The sequence below is a fragment of the Neoarius graeffei genome, chromosome 17 (genome assembly GCF_027579695.1).
Source record: "Neoarius graeffei isolate fNeoGra1 chromosome 17, fNeoGra1.pri, whole genome shotgun sequence".
Classification (NCBI taxonomy): Eukaryota; Metazoa; Chordata; class Actinopteri; order Siluriformes; family Ariidae; genus Neoarius; species Neoarius graeffei.
The window spans coordinates 54,594,033-54,614,223 of NC_083585.1; the positions used below are offsets into that span (position 1 = coordinate 54,594,033).

The 20,191-nt window shown below is 42.1% G+C and overlaps 2 protein-coding genes across 2 annotated transcripts in view; one reads left to right on the forward strand and one right to left on the reverse strand.

Annotated features, from left to right (window-relative positions):
* Nucleotides 1-1,628: 1,628 nt before the first annotated feature.
* Nucleotides 1,629-20,191, forward strand: part of rap1gap2a (RAP1 GTPase activating protein 2a) — a 299,474-nt gene continuing 280,911 nt past the window's right edge. The window contains exon 1 of the transcript XR_009650206.1: nucleotides 1,629-1,664. The gene's annotated coding sequence lies outside the window, so the exon portion shown is untranslated. The remainder of the gene's footprint in view (nucleotides 1,665-20,191) is intronic.
* On the reverse strand, nucleotides 12,407-20,060 carry LOC132864530 (uncharacterized). Its single transcript, XM_060897979.1, has 3 exons — nucleotides 18,653-20,060; nucleotides 18,286-18,533; nucleotides 12,407-12,466 (listed from the first exon to the last, which is right to left on the reverse strand). Exons 1-3 carry the CDS (start codon nucleotides 20,058-20,060, stop codon nucleotides 12,407-12,409), a joined length of 1,716 nt encoding a protein of 571 aa, XP_060753962.1.

The window sequence follows — 20,191 nt, forward strand, 5'->3', positions numbered from 1 at the left end:
TTAAAAAATTACATAAAACTGCTCTTAACCTTATGTATATTATTCTATCTACATTCACTGGACATGAGTAGTCGTGTGCTCTGATTGGCTACTCTACTACTAGGCTATCAGCTCATATACCGTGAGTAGAGAAAAACAAAATGGCAGAGCGTGTTGCTGAACCAACTGAGGACGAAATAAAAACTCTACTTGAAAACAAAACCTCCAGAAAGACAAAAAAAGCAACAAAATATGGAATGAAAGTATTTGATGGTAAGAACATATCTTTTTTAATTTTCAAGCATTATTATTCTAGCATTTTTCACAAATTGCTCCTGTCATTTCGCCAGTTTGTTTACATTCTAGGTGGAAATGATTTTGTTGGACGTTATGTATAAAGTTTTTGTTTAACAAATTTGCAACAAATTAAAATAAAAATGCTCTGTTTCTCAAAATCCAGTGAATGTGGATAGAATAAAACAGTTATTTCACTCAATCTCGTCGTGCATGGATTATAGCCAACTCGGTGCTACGCGCCTCGTCAGCTATCAGCTCATGTACGACTCGATTTTGTGGAATAACTGTAATATATATATATCTCATCTCATTATCTCTAGCCGCTTTATCCTTCTACAGGGTCGCAGGCAAGCTGGAGCCCATCCCAGCTGACTACGGGCGAAAGGCGGGGTACACCCTGGACAAGTCGCCAGGTCATCACAGGGCCGACACATAGACACAGACAACCATTCACACTCACATTCACACCTACGGTCAATTTAGAGTCACCAGTTAACCTAACCTGCATGTCTTTGGACTGTGGGGGAAACCGGAGCACCCGGAGGAAACCCACGCGGACACGGGGAGAACATGCAAACTCCACACAGAAAGGCCCTCGCCGGCCCCGGGGCTCGAACCCAGGACCTTCTTGCTGTGAGGCGACAGCGCTAACCACTACACCACCGTGCCGCCCATACATATATATATATATATATATGTAAAACCCCAAAACCTACTGCAAAACATGATGATTGATGATTTGTGGTTGGTGGTGATCCAGAGGTGATCCAGAGGTTTTGATGAAGACTGATAGCACCATGAATTCTAATAAATGACAGGTTATTTAAGCCCCACATGTGGTTGACTTGGTTGTAGATGGATTTTTCACATGATAATAACTGCAAAAATACATCAAACTAAAACAACAACAACAAACAAACACAAAATCAGTCTCCAGGTTTGAAAGTCAAGAAAGAAGCTTGAAATGTTGTGCATTCAGGAGATGTAAATATGTCTCCAACCTTGTAAGATATTCCTGTGGAGACTCAGTGCTGTTCTTCTGTGCAGGGGAGGCGTCAGCGAGTGTTGATTTTTTGTGGGTGCCAATACTTTTGAAAACCACTGTTTTGCAGGAAAAATAAAAAAAACTGCATCCCCACATGCTTAAGCACTCTCTCTCTCTCTCTCTCTCTCTCTCTCTCTCTCTTTCTCTCTCATTTTCCCATCAGTGGCTTTCTCATAATTCCATCCCCTCATCCACGTTCCTCCCCCGTCTCTCTCTCTCTCTCTCTCTCTCTCCCTGTAGTACACCACACTCTCTCAGTCTCTCAGCTCGTGTGTAGAAACACTCCGTCCCCACTGCATGCTATGTTTACTCCAGCCTGCAAGTCATTGATGGCAGACTCAAGGTAGGATGTTTTAATATTAACTCAAAGCTTGATGCATCATTTATAACACACATTTCACTTACTATCTCATGGTTTTTCTCACTGTATGTCTGACAGAGAGAGAGAGAGAGAGAGAGAGAGAGAGAGAATGGGTGAGACACTGCCAAACTGTTACTGTGACACTTGGTGCACAAGTGTGTATATGAGCAGCTGCAGTCTCTGTCTGTCTGTCCGTCTGTCCGTTCGTCCGTCTCTCTCTCTCTCTCTCTCTCTCTCTCTCTCTCTCTCTCTGTATTAAATATCATCATGAGCTGTCCTGCATATTGTTATCAATCTGGACATGAATCGTTAATCATTGCCACTGCAACGACTCAGAGAATCAGTCTTCCCCTTATAGTGATTTACCACACACAGTGTTCTGCAATTCTGCTCTGCACGTCCAGTGCATGACACGGTGTCATTAAGATATAAACTGATTTAAAGTTGTAATTTCGCAACAGTGGGTTTGCTTTTCAAGCTTGCAAAACAAGGTGTAATGGCATGTGTACATTTCTGTGTGGGTGTGTACACATAAGAGGAAGTGTAATTTGAACATTGAGAGCACGTGGCCTGGTTTGTTAATCTGTTTGGCGCACTGTTCACAGCCACCAACCCACTGCAAAACATTCCAGGAATCCTCACCACAAAATATGCAAGACACTATATATATTTAATAAATGCTTCAATTTTTTTTACATTTATGACTCTGCCTTACGCTTCGGTCTCACATAACCGGAATCACTTCACGGTAGACACCGGTGGATTATTTTGGGCCTTCCAGGGGTCAACTGGCACGCGTTCTGGGCCCTTCTTTTGGAGTATGTGAAAGCCAGGGAGCTACCTTGACAACCGGAAGGATGCGGCTTCCATCCCTGGAAAGTTTGGTCGTGTTGAAAATTGCCATGTTTCAAGCGCCGGATGAATTCATCCGTTGCAACCATGAAGGCATCCATGAGCATCCTTTAGCCATACATGAGGCTTACGTGAGCTACCTGGAGTTACCATAGCATTCTGTTGCAACCACTGAGCTCCAAATGTTCACGGAACAACATTCTGCAGAAAGTGAAATGTTTGCCTGTAGGGCGTGGCTTATTTTGTCTCGCCGTGGCTATGCCGTACTGCAGTCATGAAAACCGTACACACTGCCGTCATTGCTGTAATGCCATACGTCACTGTATATCATTGCTGCCATTGGTTTTTACTGCTGTCTTCTGTTCCTACCTTTGTAGTTACTGTGGCTTCATTTGCATATGTACTCCACTGAAATTTTTGCAACGGATCACTTCCAAGATCTGCCAAAATGTCTACAATAGTCCCAGCCACAGTTCTCAGGGATTAACCGGCTATGTGTGGCCTAATGGTTAGAGAAGCCAATTTGGAACCAAATGGTTGCCAGTTTGAGTCCCTAAACCAGCATGAATGGCTGAAGTGCCCTTGAGCAAGGCACCTAACTCCCAACCCAACTGCTCCCCAGGCTCCTCTGGGTATGGTGTAGGTCACTCTGGATAACAGTGTCTGATAAATACCATTAATGAAATGTAATACTATTCAGTACATTATTAAATATTTGTTTCATCATCCAGGATAAATGAGTTTCTTTCTTTCCAAGGCACATGAGCACTTGGTTTGTTTATAAAATTCATTCATGACTTAGCTTTCCAACACTGTTTTTCCTCTTTTGCTTCTGTATACTTGTACATGAGGTTATATGGAACAACATCTATGGTCATTGGTTTCAGCGAATAAGAAGTATACTAGTAGTGGTGCTTTATTTTCTTGAATGTTGAATTTCTCTGTACATGACTTCTCTAAAATCACTACTCTACAATTTCTCTGAAAATTACTCTGCAAGTTTCCTCTACACCCCAGGAAATCTTTTTGTGTGTGCATCTTCAAAAAAGTCATAAAGTAATCTATGGTGCAGTCATTGCAATAAATTCTGCTGTCATGCTGCCACCTTTCCCTGGAACGTTCTTGATTTGTCGAAGGAAAAAAAAAACATATCCACTATGTGACGCTATAAGCTTAGCGGCTTGTGTTTACGCTGCTGCAAAGCTATAGATAGCATTTCTTCTACAGAGTTGCATTGTATACATTTTCCCATATTAGCCTGTATTTGGTATCACTCACTGCATTGTTTGCTGTGTTATTTTGACAAGCTTGCACTGTGTTACTTTTATGCTCTTACCTCTTTCTGCTTGGTTGTTTTCTCCGTATGCAGTCTCGCCACTGTCTAGCTGACGAGCAAGCCTGAGGATACTTGTGGACTCGCATGGTTGAGCAGTTTTCCCTTGCCATGCCACATCAAGTTAGCTTAATTTTCACTAAAATGCAGAGCTTTTGGTGGTTCTTCTCCCCATCAGACAGATCCCAATGTTTCTCTTTGGTTGGATTTCCACTAGATCTAAAAGAAGCATACTACAAGAATTGCATTCACACGGCTGGTGCCTGGACCTCTTGGAAACTAAGGCTACATCCACACGACAACGGCAACGAGATTTTTTTTTTAGCGGGTAAAAAAAATATCGCATCCACATGGGCAACGGATCAGTAAAATATCAGGTACATATGGCAACGCAACGCTTGCTGAAAACGATGCAATACACATGCCACACCTCTACGTGCGCTGTAAGACGGTCCCATCGGAGACACCAGAACAATAGAAGAAGTAGGACGCATGCGCATAAACCCCTTCTTCTAGTCATGTGGTTGTGACGTCATCGTAAACAAATCCGTTCTACTCATCCAGGCGACTTCGCAACGGCGCCGTTGCCAGATTTTTCCACTCTGGAAACCGTTCTCAAAAAATATCGTTTTGGGGCACCCAAAACGCCGGTGCCATGTGGACGCCAGGCCGAAACGATAAAAAATTTTATCGGGTTCACCTGAATCCGTTGCCGTGTGGGCAGGGCCTAAGTTGGACCAGCTTAAATTCTGTGGTCCATATTCTAGCTAATATGATGGATCACAGGCAGGTTGGGTGTGGCCAATGACTGCCGTTGATGTCTTGTGTGCCTGGTGATTTCCCCAGTGTTTGCTGTCTTGAATGCTGATGTACTAATGATGTGCTAGTGAGAACGAGCAATATTGCATCATATGTAACATGCACTAGCAGTTGGAAACTTAAGCCAGGAAATGGTGCACCGTGCGTGAATAGCACAGTCCATTCTGCTTTGGAAATCTTTACACTTTGGGCCTGATACCAAAGAGGCCCTGCATAGGACGGAGGAGGATTATTAATCACAAAGCCAGCACAGCCACATGGACTGTCTGCGTGGCACCTTTAGCTCACATCAACCTGGTTTCATGTTCCAACACCCACAAGGTTCCCGTCTGCCTTGAACAAACCTTAGGACATAAGTCTCATGTCCTCAGACTCCTGCTATCCAGCTCATGTGACGCCCCAATGCCCCAGGGAGATGGCTCTAAAAGGAAAACGTTTGCTAATTGGGAAGACGTCAGCACAATGTTTTGTTTATTTCAGCCATCAGTAGTGTTGTAAGAATAGCACCTTCTTCCCATACAGATTTAGCTCATATTCCCCTTCACACACCTTTCCTCCTGTGATTAATTAAACTTGTTTAGCTGCCTAGCATGCATCTGACTAGCAACTGAAAAATAAAACCCAAACATGACATCATTGAGGTGGAAATTGTACACATTGATTATGACTATGAAACAAAACAACTTGAACGTTCCATCCAAAAGCAGTGAAAATACAACATTAACAACTGAAAACACTACAATGACCTGCTTTTATCACCTGAAATCTAAGCCTACAGATGAGTCATGTGTTGACGCAAAAGACAGAAATTGCAGAAGTGGATCTCATCATTGTTATGTCTTGCAGGAAGTCTGTTATTAGATTTTCTCACTTTCACCTGTGGGTATAGAATAACTCCTTACTCCAGTCCACAGGTCAGAAGTGTTCAAATTCATTTATCAAAACATGCACCATAGCACCTTTTCCCACTAATTAGGCTGCCTTCTTTTGTCCCTCTCCCTCCGTTTGTTAAGAGGCAGTGCCTGTTAAGCCAAACAGGTGGTGTTGTGCTGCTCAAAACAAATTCCTCTGTAAACCCAGTGGTCATTACTGAGGACTGTGGCTGCATGAGTGTACTCTCTCTCTCTCTCTCTCTCTCTCTGCAGCGTTATTATTACATTCACTGTCATTACTATGCCACTGCACATGAATTTTATTCCTTATATTTCAGCTTTAGTGTTCGTTCTCATATTCGTCCACCATGAACACATCACGGCTATTCCATATTCCCTCCGTTCACAGGGAGAACTCTGAAGGCTGCTTCTCAAAAGGGTTAAAATTAGCAGCCATTTTGGATTGTTTGTTGTCAATTTGCAAAGCTGAACCTGGTGTTTTATTGTCTCACACTCACTGACATTGATCAAAACAAGAGCAAGTACTTCAAGTATCTTTGATACCCAATGAACGAATGAACTAAACGAGTTTCAGTCAGTTGTTCGATTGTGTTTGCATTTCATTGTACTTTGTTTGAAATGTCTTGGTACTTACCATTTTATAGACCTACCAACCCTGAATTAGAACAAGTCCTATCAGCAAACATTTTTCAATGGCATCATTTATAAATACAGTCAACTGATGCTTACTGTATACTGTAATTGTCTAATGTTAGCCAAGTGGAACATACAGCCATAGATTTTATTTCATGTTAAACTAGAAGGGCACTCGGTAGAGTAGAGCGCATATCTCCACCAAGCCACATATTATCAACATCAAAATCAAATCACTTGATCCTAGGATAATACTAAAGCTGTCCACCAAATTTCATCCAAATCTGTTCACTACTTTTTGAGTTACGCTGGGAACAGATAAAAAAAAAATTCCTGGATCCACATACTGTACATATCTAGATTTGCATCAAAATCTAATCTGGTATTTACGTCATTACTGTCGCACAATTAAAATGTGCCAGATCAGTCAGCTGGTGGGTTTTCAAAATAATAAACACATGCAAGTATTTTTGTGATAAATCCATATTATACTGAGCATATTTCCCACATTAATCAATACAAAGTACCTGCATTTTTCAGTTCTTTTTTAAAATCAAGGCTGAATACTTTCTTCTTTGCTGCTGCCTTTTATTAAATCAAATTTGAGACTTTATTTTGATTTCTTTCAGTGTGACCGCAATGCATATTGGGATATATTGCTTGTTAGTGACCATCGTTGTAAACTACTTTTCATGATGCATTGTGCGATACTTTGAGTGCACTATATAGGGTGTAAATAATCCCCACTATCATTTTGGACAGCACTACAAAATGGCGTCCCCACTATATAGTGCCCTATATAGTGAGTAGGGAGTGATTTCGGACACAGGGTATCTCTCACTTTAACCTTATTAATACCTCTAACTTATTGAAGTGTGAAAGAAAGTGTCACAATCAAACACACACTGCAAAAACTGTAGAGATTAGATTGAAAAAAAACACAACTAGAATGCTTCTTTGCTTTGCACTATTTAATTAGTCTGCTATTGGAAATACGAACATCATATCTATAGCAGTGTCATCATCTGGAAAACAAAAACAATTACATCATTATTTATTTCATTTATCATGGTTTTATGAATGAATGAATTTATTTTTATGAATGAATGAATGAATTGAATGAATTTATTTTTTATTTCAAACATGTATAAAAAAAGTATGTAACTATTTGTACATACAAAAGAAAGAAAACGAGAAATAAAAAAAAAAACATAAAGCGCTAAGACATTACAAAACACCGCACATTGTTCGAAAAAGGAGTGGGAAGAAGTACAATACTTTTTTAATTTCCCACCCCTTTTTAACTACCCCGAAATCCAAACTACATTAATACGCCTATAAAAATATATACCATATATCCACTTCATGAATATCTATATAAATATATAATTACAAAAATAAATATCTACTACATACCTATGCTTACTGTATACTGTATACTGTAAATATGAATATATAAACTCATCTCATTATCTGTAGCCGCTTTATCCTTCTACAGGGTCGCAGGCAAGCTGGAGCCTATCCCAGCTGACTATGGGCGAAAGGCGGGGTACACCCTGGACAAGTCGCCAGGTCATCACAGGGCTGACACATAGACACAGACAACCATTCACACTCACACCTACGGTCAATTTAGAGTCACCAGTTAACCTAACCTGCATGTCTTTGGACTGTGGGGGAAACCGGAGCACCCGGAGGAAACCCACGCGGACATGGGGAGAACATGCAAACTCCACACAGAAAGGCCCTCGCCGGCCCCGGGGCTCGAACCCAGGACCTTCTTGCTGTGAGGCGACAGCGCTAACCACTACACCACCGTGCCGCCCAATATATAAACTATCCCCATAAATAAATATATACCATATACTAAGTTAGTTCTAATATAACAATCAACCCTATTCTATTTATCCCTCGTCATCCTCAGTTAACATACTTCCTCTTCTATATACTTGTTTAAAAATATTTTTTTGTACCTTTTTTTAAACAGATTTATATTTGCACTTTGTTTTATTTCTGTCTCCAGTCTGTTCCATAAAGTCACCCCACAGCTCGATACGCACGCGTTTTTCATATTTGTTCGAACCTTTGTTTTTTTAAAATTTAGGTCTCCCCTTAGATTATATCCCCCCTCTCTCTCACTAAACATTCCTTGTATATTTTTTGCCAATAGATTATTTCTCGCTTTGTACCTCATTTTTACATCATTTACGCTTGTATTAGTTTTACATCATGGCAAGGACCAAATGTCTCCACAAGGATAGAAATATCTGACAATTCTGATTTTGTGGGGATATTCAGTTGGTCCTCACATGGAAAGCTGCTTCTATTTTGGAAACAAAGACTGAATTTTTATTTTAGAAAGAGAAAAATGGTTTCTTCTGGGTTATTGTAATTAAGGTTGGAGCAGAGCACTGATTAGCTGTGTAAATAATTAATGGAAGTCCAATGGAAGGTCCTCATAAGGCTAGTATGACGTGTGTGTACAGTATGACATTATACATACTGAGAACCAGAATAAGTTTTTTACCTACAGAGTGGGGATATTTTTAGTTAGTGAGGACATTTTCGCTGGTCCTCACTTCTTCAAAGGACTGTTTGAGGGTTAAGACTTAGTTTTTGGCTTCAGATTAGAATGAGGTTTAGTTTCGGGTTAGGGTGAGGTATTTAGTAGTGATGATTAAGGTTAGGGTAAGGGGTGGGGTTAGGCATTTAGTAGTGATGGTTAGGGGAGGGGCTTGGGAATGTATTATGTCAATGAGTCCCCACAAAGATAGAAGTACAAGTGTGTGTGTGTGTGTGTGTGTGTGTGTGTGTGTGTGTGTGTGTGTGTGTGTGTGTGCGCATGCACCCATATTGCAGAGCAACACTGTGTGAAGTGTGATCATCATCTGTTACTGAAAAATCTGTGCTTCTGACACCCTGCTGTACGTGATGGTCATGAATGTGACCGTCTATTTCTGAGCATCAGAGGAAATATACAGAGACACAGCAGAACAGCACACTGTGAGGGCCTGCGCAGGCGTGAGTGGGGGTTGTGCATGCTTTTCTGTGTACGTACATGCTGGATGTGTATGTGTGCCTACGTATGAATAGAAAACTTCAGCTGTTCATTAGCCACACTGTAGAAAACTGATGTCAGTGTAACGACAGAAATTCGACAGTAATCTTCAGCTGTTTTCCTGAAATAAAGCAAACTGCTGAAATAAGTAAAGTGCGTTGTTGGCGATTTGGCTTGAATTGGAATTTTTATGGATTAAATTAAAGTTAATTCAGAACTGCGGCTGAAGCAAGTTGCAAGATTTACACCTGAGGAACTTCAGGAGCATTCTGTAATTTAATTTTCGCTTATTTATGTGGATTTATTTTAGTTATGGATTGAACAGTCGATGCAGGTGCATTAACTAAATGTTTGCGGTAACTGTTGATCAGTCCTGCACACTGGCTTGGAGGAATTTTAGCCTATTCCTCCATACAGTAAAGATTCAACTCTGGGATGTCGGTGGGTTTCCTCACATGAACTGCTCGCTTCAGGTCCTTCCACAACATTTCAACTGGATTAAGGTCAGGACTTTGACTTGGCCATTCCAAAACATTAACTTTATTCTTCTTTAACCATTCTTTGGTAGAACGACTTGTGTGCTTAGGGTCGTTGTTTTGCTGCATGACCCACCTTCTCTTGAGATTCAGTTCATGGACAGATGTCCTGACATTTTCCTTTAGAATTCGCTGGTATAATTCAGAATTTATTGTTCCATCAATGATGGCAAGCCGTCCTGGCCCAGATGCAGCAAAACAGGCCCAAACTATGATACTACCACCACCATGTTTCACAGATGGGATAAGGTTCTTATGCTGGAATGCAGTGTTTTCCTTTCTCCAAACATAACACTTCTCATTTAAACCAAAAAGTTCTATTTTGGTCTCATCTGTCCACAAAACATTTTTCCAATAGCCTTCTGGCTTGTCCACGTGATCTTTAGCAAACTGCAGATGAGCAGCAATGTTCTTTTTGGAGAGCAATGGCTTTCTCCTTGCAACCCTGCCATGCACACCATTGTTGTTCAGTGTTCTCCTGATGGTGGACTTATGAACATTAACATTAGCCAATGTGAGAGAGGCCTTCAGTTGCTTCGAAATTACCCTGGAGTCCTTTGTGACCTTGCCGACTATTACATGCCTTGCTCTTGGAGTGATCTTTGTTGGTCGACCACTCCTGGGGAGGGTAACAATGGTCTTGAATTCCCTCCATTTGTACACAATCTGTCTGACTGTGGATTGGTGGAGTCCAAACTCTTTAGAGATGGTTTTGTAACCTTTTCCAGCCTGATGAGCATCAACAACGCTTTTTCTGAGATCCTCAGAAATCTCCTTTGTTTGTGCCATGATACACTTCCACAAACATGTGTTGTGAAGATCAGACTTTGATAGATCCCTGTTCTTTAAATAAAACAGGGTGCCCACTCACACCTGATTGTCATCCCACTGACTGAAAACACCTGACTCTAATTTCACCTTCAAATTAACTGCTAATCCTAGAGGTTGACATACTTTCGCCACTCACAGATATGTAATATTGGATCATTTTCCTCAATAAATAAATGACCAAGTATAATATTTTTGTCTCATTTGTTTAACTGGGTTCTCTTTATCTACTTTTAGGACTTGTGTGAAAATCTGATGATGTTTTAGGTCATATTTATGCAGAAATATAGAAAATTCTAAAGGGTTCACAAACTTTCAAGCACCACTGTAATAACAATTTAACTATTATCAACAGGGATGGATCTAGACCAATGCAACCGACGCATGTGCATCAGTCAGAAATATATGTGCACCACTTGGCATTGGTCACGGGGCGTTTGTTTACTTTACTGCTAGCTGGCTAAATGGACTATAGCCACGCTCAACCAACAGACCAATGGTTCAAGATCCGATTACCTGTGGTAAGCAGTGATGCTTACCTGACATAATTACCTTTATTCTCGCGATGCTTTGTATTGTGTGAACAAAAGGGGTGTTCACACAGCACATATTTGCATCGATGCTGCACCGATGTATTTTGTTGCGAAATATCTTACACCGGTGTAAATTTTGTGGAGCGTTCACACGTCACAAACCTGCTTACTAGAGAGAAGCGTGTTAGCACCGGTGCAGCCCCACATGCGGTCACATGGCAGTTTTTGCGACCGTGCTATACGATAGTAATAATGCGGAAATTAAATATGCTCATACGTGAAAATGTACTTCCTTTTCCCGGTTGTCATGGCATCACCAAGCGCCAGGAAAACAACGTGGATGAAGACACCAGTGTTGCCAGATACTGCTGACGTTTTCCAGCCCAAAATATGTTCAAATCCGCCAAAATGCACTTAAAACTGCCCAATCTGGCAACACTGGAAGACATGCAGTTCTGTTGTTGTTGATATTCGCCATTTTGGAAGCGCAAAATACCAGGATGCAAATTACACAATGCCCGTATGTAATCAACTCTCCTCACGCGTAGCGAGTCTACCCCTGTAGCGTTCAGACGTCCCATTTTATATCGGTGCTGCCCCGCAAACTAGCATTTACTCCAGAGTAAATTTCTTAAACCACCTCCCGAGCAGGGTTAGATTTGCACCGGTTTAAGCAGCTTTCAGGGGCTACACTGGTATAACTTTGTACCGTGTGAACGCTCTACCGGGGCAGCCCCGGTGCTACACTGGAGTAAAAGTTGCCATGTGAACACCCCTTAAGACAAAGAATCTAGGTCAAACCAGTAAAATGCTCCAGAAAGGGGTTAAAATTCTAAATTTTGCAGTCCTAGCAGGTCATGCCTAGGCCTTTTTGAAAGGTCTCAGGGAGAAAGTTTGGTGGGGTGAGGACTTTTGGTGGCCAAGTTATGAATTTTTAAATCCCAGTGTATGTGCGCGGCTGGAGCCAGGACTCATATTAAAGTTTTCGGTGAGTCACGCTTGCGCAGGGCTTCGGGGGCAACTAGCGGGCCGAGCCACGGTCATAGTGGGCCATGACTGCCCTCTTCAGAAAGGGCTCGGTGTGCTCTACACTCTTGCGAAAATCCATAGCGTTTTGGTAAAATTAGTGAAAATATTTCTTCAAATGGGCATCTGTCAGATGTCAGATTCTTGGGCTGGAGTTGTCCCTGGTTAACATTAAGTATTGTTTATTAACGCTAGGTTTAACACCTGATAATGTTAATTAATGCAGTTAACCTCTTGGTAGATCACCCCACCCTGGAAAGATTCACCTTCGACCTAAAAAGACAAACAAACAGACCGAAAAAAAAAGACAAACAAATAATTTGAGGACACTTAGTCATGGCTGTTATAATTATTTTTTATTAAAAAAACCTTTTTTATTACATCTAAAAAGTTTTTTTAATACAGGATGTTGAGAGGTAACCACTTTACCCAACCCCACCTTGCCTCACAACCCAACATCCATCCATTATCTCTAGCCGCTTTATCCTGTTCTACAGGGTCACAGACAAGCTGGATCCTATCCCAGCTGACTAGGGGTGAGAGGCGGGGTACACCCTGGACAAGTCACCAGGTCATCGCAGGGCTGACATAGAGACAAACAACCATTCACACTCATACCTACAGTCAATTTAGAGTCACCAGTTAACCTAACCTGCATGTCTTTGGACTGTGGGGGAAACCGGAGCACCCGGAGGAAACCCACGCGGACACGGGGAGAACATGCAAACTCCTCACAGAAAGGCCCTCGCCGGCCACGGGGCTCGAACCCGGACCTTCTTGCTGTGAGGCGACAGCGCTAACCATTACACCACCGTGCCGCCTGCAACCCAACATGTGCAAAATAAAATACTTCCTGTACATTGCTACATTATACATCTGTTTTGAGTATTTTCTCATCTCATCTCATTATCTGTAGCCGCTTTATCCTTCTACAGGGTCGCAGGCAAGCTGGAGCCTATCCCAGCTGACTATGGGCGAAAGGCGGGGTACACCCTGGACAAGTCGCCAGGTCATCACAGGGCTGACACATAGACACAGACAACCATTCACACTCACATTCACACCTACGCTCAATTTAGAGTCACCAGTTAACCTAACCTGCATGTCTTTGGACTGTGGGGGAAACCGGAGCACCCGGAGGAAACCCACACGGACACGGGGAGAACATGCAAATTCCTCACAGAAAGGCCCTCGCCGGCCACGGGGCTCGAACCCGGACCTTCTTGCTGTGAGGCGACAGCGCTAACCACTACACCACCGTGCCGCCCGCAACCCAACATGTGCAAAATAAAATACTTCCTGTACATTGCTACATTATACATCTGTTTTGAGTATTTTAATCGTTTTAATCATCTTGGTGATAAGCAAGTGGCCTTTTGTTGTTTTTCTTTTATCTTCGCTCAACTCATCCACCAAATCATCAAGCTCCAGACTTTTTTTTTTAACAAGCTCTGACTCAGTGGTCAGCATTGACAACATGCCCAGTCTTCTTTGCCTCATTTTAGTTTGTTGTTCACTTTTCATTCCTTGGCTCATGTTCTATGTCTTGTGTGTGTGTGTGTGTGTGTGTGTGTGTGTGTGTGTGTGTGTGTGTGTGAGACTGATTTACTTCAAGTACAGTACAGGGGGCTGCAAAAGTAGGTATACAGTAAGGATTATTCCAGTATTACCAGTATTATAATTGTGGTGCTAGGGTTCATTTAATACTAACGTTTTGTGTGAACTTTTTGTTGTTCATTGCTGTATACCTACTTTTGCAGCCCCCTGTATACAATGCCTTGCAAAAGTATTCATACCCCTTGAACTTTTTCACATTTTTCCACCTTACAACCACGAACTTAAAAGTTTTTTATTGAGATTTTATGTGATAGACCAACACAGAGTAGCACATAATTGTGAAGTGAAACGAAAATGATAAATGGTCTTCAAAATTTTAAACAAATAAAAATCTGAAAAATGTGATGTGCATTAGTGTTCAGCCCCCCTGCGTAAATACTTTGTAGAGCCACCTTTTGCTGCAATTACAGCTGCAAGTCTTTTGTGGTATGTCTCTACCAGCTTTCCACATCTAGATGCTGACATTTTTGCCCATTCTTTTTTGCAAAATAGCTCAAGCTCAGCCAGATTGGATGGAGAGCGTCTGTGAACAGCAATTTTCAAGTCTTGCCACAGATGCTCAATGGGATTTAGGTCTGGACTTTGACTGGGCCATTCTAACACATGAATATTCTTTGATCTAAACTATTCCATTGTAGCTCTGGCTGTATGGTTAGGGTCATTGACTACGTTTACATGCACATCCAAATCGAGCTGCTGTCGGTAATCGAGCTGAAGGTCCCAGCAGGGTGCCAGAGAAATCCAATCGTACATGCACACAACTGAAATCGGGCTATTGTGTGAGGTGCATTGTGCACCCGAGCCACAGGTGGCGCAACACGCCCCATCGTGTTGGTACACTTCCGGTTGTTATCATGAAGAAGAGCTATTCAAGAGTGTAAACAAAGTTATCAGTTCCGTGTTCTCCATTGCGCGTTTTTCTCCCGTCCATGAATTTTAATATATTCAACTCCTTAAGCTGAATGAGCATGAACTCTGTCTCCTCATTGCTCCAGAAGTGCACGTTTCTGCTTGCCTGTAGCAGTGGGGGCGTGGTCAAGCGCCGGTCTGTGACAGGAGGGCGGAGCCAGGGAAGGTGAGTGGCAGAATCACTTCACCTGACGGTAATTAACCTGTGTTTGTGTGTCTTCCCAGTAACCGCGCCCTATTTAAGGAGGCAGAGGGAGAGCAGAGGGGAGAGCTCATCCCGGGACTAGAACACAGCGTGCGCGCGCGCGTGTGTGTTTTTCTCTCAAGAATAAAAGTAGGCTGTTAAACTGAAAAGTCTGACAATAAAAAGCCTATTAGTACCAGAAGCTTTGTCCTGCCGTCCTCTGTGCTCCACCCACACTTCAGAGAGCTCTACATCGCCATTTTCTCTTCTTCGTTTGTTCCTCTTGACCTCTTCTGCTGCTCGCTACTACTGTTGTCATGCTGACCGAGGCTGTTGTGTTTCCCGCTTGTGGTCTCGTCACTCGTCACTTCCGGAAGTAGCTCGACAACTAGCTCGATAGGGTATACATGCACAAAGTAGCTCGGCAGAAATCGCATAAACTAGGTCGTGTAGCTTGATTCCGAGAAATCAAGTTCGGTTCAATTTCAGCCGAATTAAGGTGCATACATGGCATTTTGAACTTCGATTTCAGTCGAGCAACGGCAGAAATTCGATTCTCTCTATGTGCATGTAAATGTAGTGTATGTCTTGCTGGAAGGTGAATCTCCTTCCCAGTCTCAAGTCTTTTGCAGCCTCCAACAGGTTTTCTTCCAGGATTGCCCTGTATTTAGCTCCATCCATCTTCCCATCAACTCTGACCAGCTTCCCTGTCCCTGCTGAAGAAAAGCATCCCCATAGCATGATGCTGCCACCACCATATTTCACAGTGGGAATGGTGTGTGCAGGGTGATGAGCAGTGTTAGTTTTCCGCCACACATAGCGCTTTGCATTAAGGCTGTCCTGTGCACAGATTCTCCCACCTGAGCTGTGGATTTCTGCAGCTCCTCCAGAGTGATCATGGGCCTCTTGGCTGCTTCTCTGACCAGTGCTCTCCTTGCTCGCTCTGTCAGTTTAGGTAGACAGCCATGTCTTAGTAGGTTTGCAGTTGTGCCATACTTTTTCCATTTTTGAATGATGGATTGAACAGTGCTTCTTGAGATGTTCAGAGCTTGGGATGTTTATTTATAACTTAACCCTGCTTTAAACTTCTCCAGAACTTTATCCCTGACCTGTCTGGTGAGTTCTTTGGTCTTCATGATGCTGTTTGTTCTTCAGTGTTCTCTAACAAACCACTGAGGCCTTCACAGAACAAGTGTATTTATGCTGAGAGTAAATTACACACAGTAGGACTCTCTTAACTAATTAGATGACTTCTGAAGGCAATTGATTGCACTGGATTGTATTTAGAGGTATCAGAGTACAGGGGGCTTAATACTAATGCACATCACATTTTTCAGATTTTTATTTGTTTAAAATTTTGAAGACCATTGATCATTTTCGTTTCACTTCACAATTATGTGCTACTCTGTGTTGGTCTATCACATAAAATCTCAATAAAAAAACTTTTAAGTTTGTGGTTGTAAGGTGGAAAAATGTGAAAAAGTTCAAGAGGTATGAATACTTTTGCAAGGCACTGTATACTCATCAAGGACCCCCTAGTGGCCAGAGCCCCAGTGCAGGGAGTTTTGGTCCCTGAAAAGGTGTTTATGATCATGAAACATGCCCAATCATGCCCACAACCCGAGAGCTATGATGTGCACTTTTCAATTAATTTGTGAATATTTGGGTTAATAACAGGTCTGGTTCTCACCTCACTGATGAACGCAAATTGTGGTCAGCGAGTAAAGCTGTAAATTCCTCCCTCAATATCAGCTGCATCCGTAAAAATATTTGGCACGTGTGTATGGCATATGAGAAGACCATGTGTACCACTGCCAAAATGACTCCAAAAAAGCCACATCGTCAAAACAGTCATGTTTTTCATGCTATACGAGTGTTACAATTTGCCACCAGAGGGCAGTAGTGGCCCCCATTTGTTAGGTGAAGATGCATGGGAGCTAGGAGAGTTTTCTGGAAGCATTGAGAAAAATAGAATAATCAACCTCTGATGGATGATTATGGATGTTTCTAGAACATTTTGAAGAAGAAGGTATAAATAGGTGGTGGACAAGAACCACACGGACACAGTGAGTCGAAACATCTACAAGAACCATTAAGTGTGTTGAGAGCAGTGAACAACTATCTACAGCCTGTAATGCTCTACTGAGAAGCCAAACAGTTGAATAATCTTCCAGAATCTTCAAAGATTTGGACTGTCACTCAGGACTACAACATCCTAACATGTCCAAGGACATTACTGACGGATCTCAGGATTACCATTCAGAATCTATCAAATTTGGACATTACCTGGACTTCTCTACGGATCATTCCGGGGACAAGCCAGTTAAGACAGTATTTATTTAAATTAATTTTTGTATATTTAGGGCCAGACTATTGTACTTTATCACTTTCGTGGCGACCTGATTGTTGTATATTGTAGTTTGAGATTAGAATATAGTTAAGGATTTTAATTTTATTTAAAAGCTTGCTTGTTTGTTGTTCTTTCTGGGCTACTAATTATCTATTCCCTAATTGGTATGTAACAGTATTACCAGAGATGGGAGTAAGTCCCATACATGCAAGTCTCAAGTAAGTCACAAGTCTTAGCCCTCAAGTCTCAAGTAAGTCCAAGTCATCTCTATAGGAGGATCAAGTAAGTCAAGTCCAAGCAGAGCTTAAGTCAAGCAAGTCAAGTCGAGTCACGAGTCAAGTCATTAGTTTTTCAAATGTCTGTATTCACCAAACCAAAACCATCTTTTTTATGCACACTAACGAGTTAATGAATCAGCTGAAAATGAATGAATCTAAAACAGATTTTTATTACTTACACCACATGAAATAATCTCATTACTGTATGTGAAATTAAACAATGTATGATAATACATTAATAATAATATGAAAATCTGTTATCCTGAGTCAGAAGACAACAGTTGTTTTTCCCTCTGTGTGTGTGTGTGTGTGTGTGTGTGTGTGAATGAGTGAAGCACTGTAGCTAAATGTGCACACACTGAAATACTGGATTGCTCATTTTGTGGTCGGGTATCTGTGGCAATTATCACATACTGTATATAAAAAGAAACATAGGAACAGTTGAAGAACAATGTGCTTAATTCAACAAGTGTGTGTGTGTGTGTGTGGGTGTGTGTGTGTGAGAGAGTGTGTGTGTGTGAGATAGAGAGAGAGAGAGAGAGAGCAATGTGAAAAACAATGTGAGCCTACAGTAACAAAGCATCAGAATATCTTGAGTTGTGAGCCATTACCAGTGGCCATTACACTTGCAAAAAACCAAACTAGTTAAAACCCTTGCACTGAGTTGCGACCGATGGGGTCTCATGATCACACCACCATGGCTAAACACACGTTCAACCGGGGCACTGGATGCAGGGATATGCAACAGTCTTACCACAACCTTGAAGAGAGAAGGAAGGGTGTGCCTGTTCAGTGCCCAGAAGTGGAGACAGTCCTGTCCACTACAAATGTCCAGGAAGTGTGTGAGCTGCATATGAGGTGTTGACGCAGAGTCCTTCTTTTGTCTCTTGTTCTGGTAGGATGCAAAGAGGCTTGACTGCGGCTCTGTCGCCTGGGCCTCTTCTTCCTCTTCTATGCGTGGGTTCGTTGGAGTGACTTTCACTGCTTCTTCCAGAATCAAGTCTTGAGCAAAAGCAAAAACAATATCACTCAATCACCAAGTAATATGATAATGTATATACCACAATATTTTTTATATATGGATTAACTTGATATGTATTTACAATAAAGCTGTAACATACCTTTGATCATCTTTGACACCTCCTCCTTAGTGTTGTCAGGGACCAAAACATCATGTATGACCCACATGCTGCCAAACGAAGGATCCAGCATGGCTGCCTTCAGATACAGTGGGTCAGAGAAGGGCAATGGCTGGCAATCAGATGATGAGTTTTCTGCCATCTTCACATTTACGAAAATCCCCTTGAACCTCCTTTGAAGAGATGTCTGTAAGGTTTTGATGAAGGCCCCCAAGTAGCACATAGTGCCTTTTAAGTTTTCCAGATGGTGGTTGAGGGAGAGGACACAGGGGACCACTGCACTTATGGTTACCACTTTTTCACCTTGAGTGAGGTCAGTGGCTTCGACAAAAGGCTCAAGCACATGCACCAACTCTTGGATTTGACTCCATTCTCTTGATGTGAATGCTATCTCTTTGTGGCCAGACTCTTGTAGAATGGCGGTGAGCTTTGTGGCGTCACATTTCAGTACCGCTTTCAACTGCGTAAGTGTTGAGTTCCAACGCGTGACAACAGAGGAAGGGATGCCAGATTGCCCAAACTCTCTCTCAAAAATGTCCTTGAAGGAAGTGCTGCTGTGGAGTAAATTGCTCAGCTTGCAGGCCTTTGCAAGAGCTGCATTAGCTATTTTTGTGTCTTTTAAGCCATCCCCGACAACTAACTGCAACGTGTGGGCAAAACACTGCTGTCTTGTCTGAGATTTATCTTGGAGAAAACCATCCACCCTCTCTTGGTCTTCGACTGGCAAGTCAGTCCACAAGTTGTTGTCCTCAACTCCTTCATCTTCGTCATCCTCTTCATCTCCATGTTGTGGAAAACAAGTGCTGAATGCTTTTCTCATATTTGCAGCATTATCGCATATGATGTGCAATAGCTTCCTTTTGATTTGGTACTCGTCACAAATTTGCTCAAATTCCTCACATATTCTTTCCCCTGTATGGGAACCGCTGAACCTATTACAAGCCAGCAAAGCAGATTTCAGGACTAGTCCACCTTCTCCAATATCCAACCAGTGAGCAGTAACTCCTAGGAAGCCCCGCATTTTCCGATCTGACCATATGTCAACTGTGACTGACAGATTTTCAGCATTTGCAAGACTGTTCTTTAGTTTTGTCTGCTTTTCCAGCACTACATCATCCAGTTTTGAAGTAAGAGTTCTTCGGCTTACAGGGTTGTACCTTGTGTCAACAATAGACATGAAGCGCCGGAAACTTGGGTGTTCTATGATGGACAATGGTAAGTTGCAATCAATAACCAGGTCTGAAAGTATTGAACGTGTGATGGCGTTCTGCTGGGGATGGCTAGAAGTGTAGTGTTGCTTGTTACTTGTGATGAACTGGGAGATTGGTGGCTGACTTGAGTCTGTCGTTGGAGCTGCTTTTGAGCGAAGGTACTCTTCATATCTAAACATTTTGTCAGGATGGAACATAGGAACGTAACACATTGCAGTTCCAATTTACTTAACATCATTAGTTACTGAAGTACCATACAGTCATTACTCATTACATTTGAGCAGTGTGTGAAATCCTCTGGGTTTGCTGA

Bases quoted from the DNA above. Each gene is read 5' to 3' on its own strand.
- LOC132864530 (XM_060897979.1), bottom strand. From the start codon at position 20,060: ATGTTTAGATATGAAGAGTACCTTCGCTCAAAAGCAGCTCCAACGACA. The intron at 18,534-18,652 runs GTATGTTACAGC...CTTTTGCTCAAG, and splicing joins GGTGTCAAAGATGATCAAAG to ACTTGATTCTGGAAGAAGCA. The intron at 12,467-18,285 runs GTAAGACTGTTG...TTGTCTTTTTAG, and splicing joins CTTCTCTCTTCAAGGTTGTG to GTCGAAGGTGAATCTTTCCA.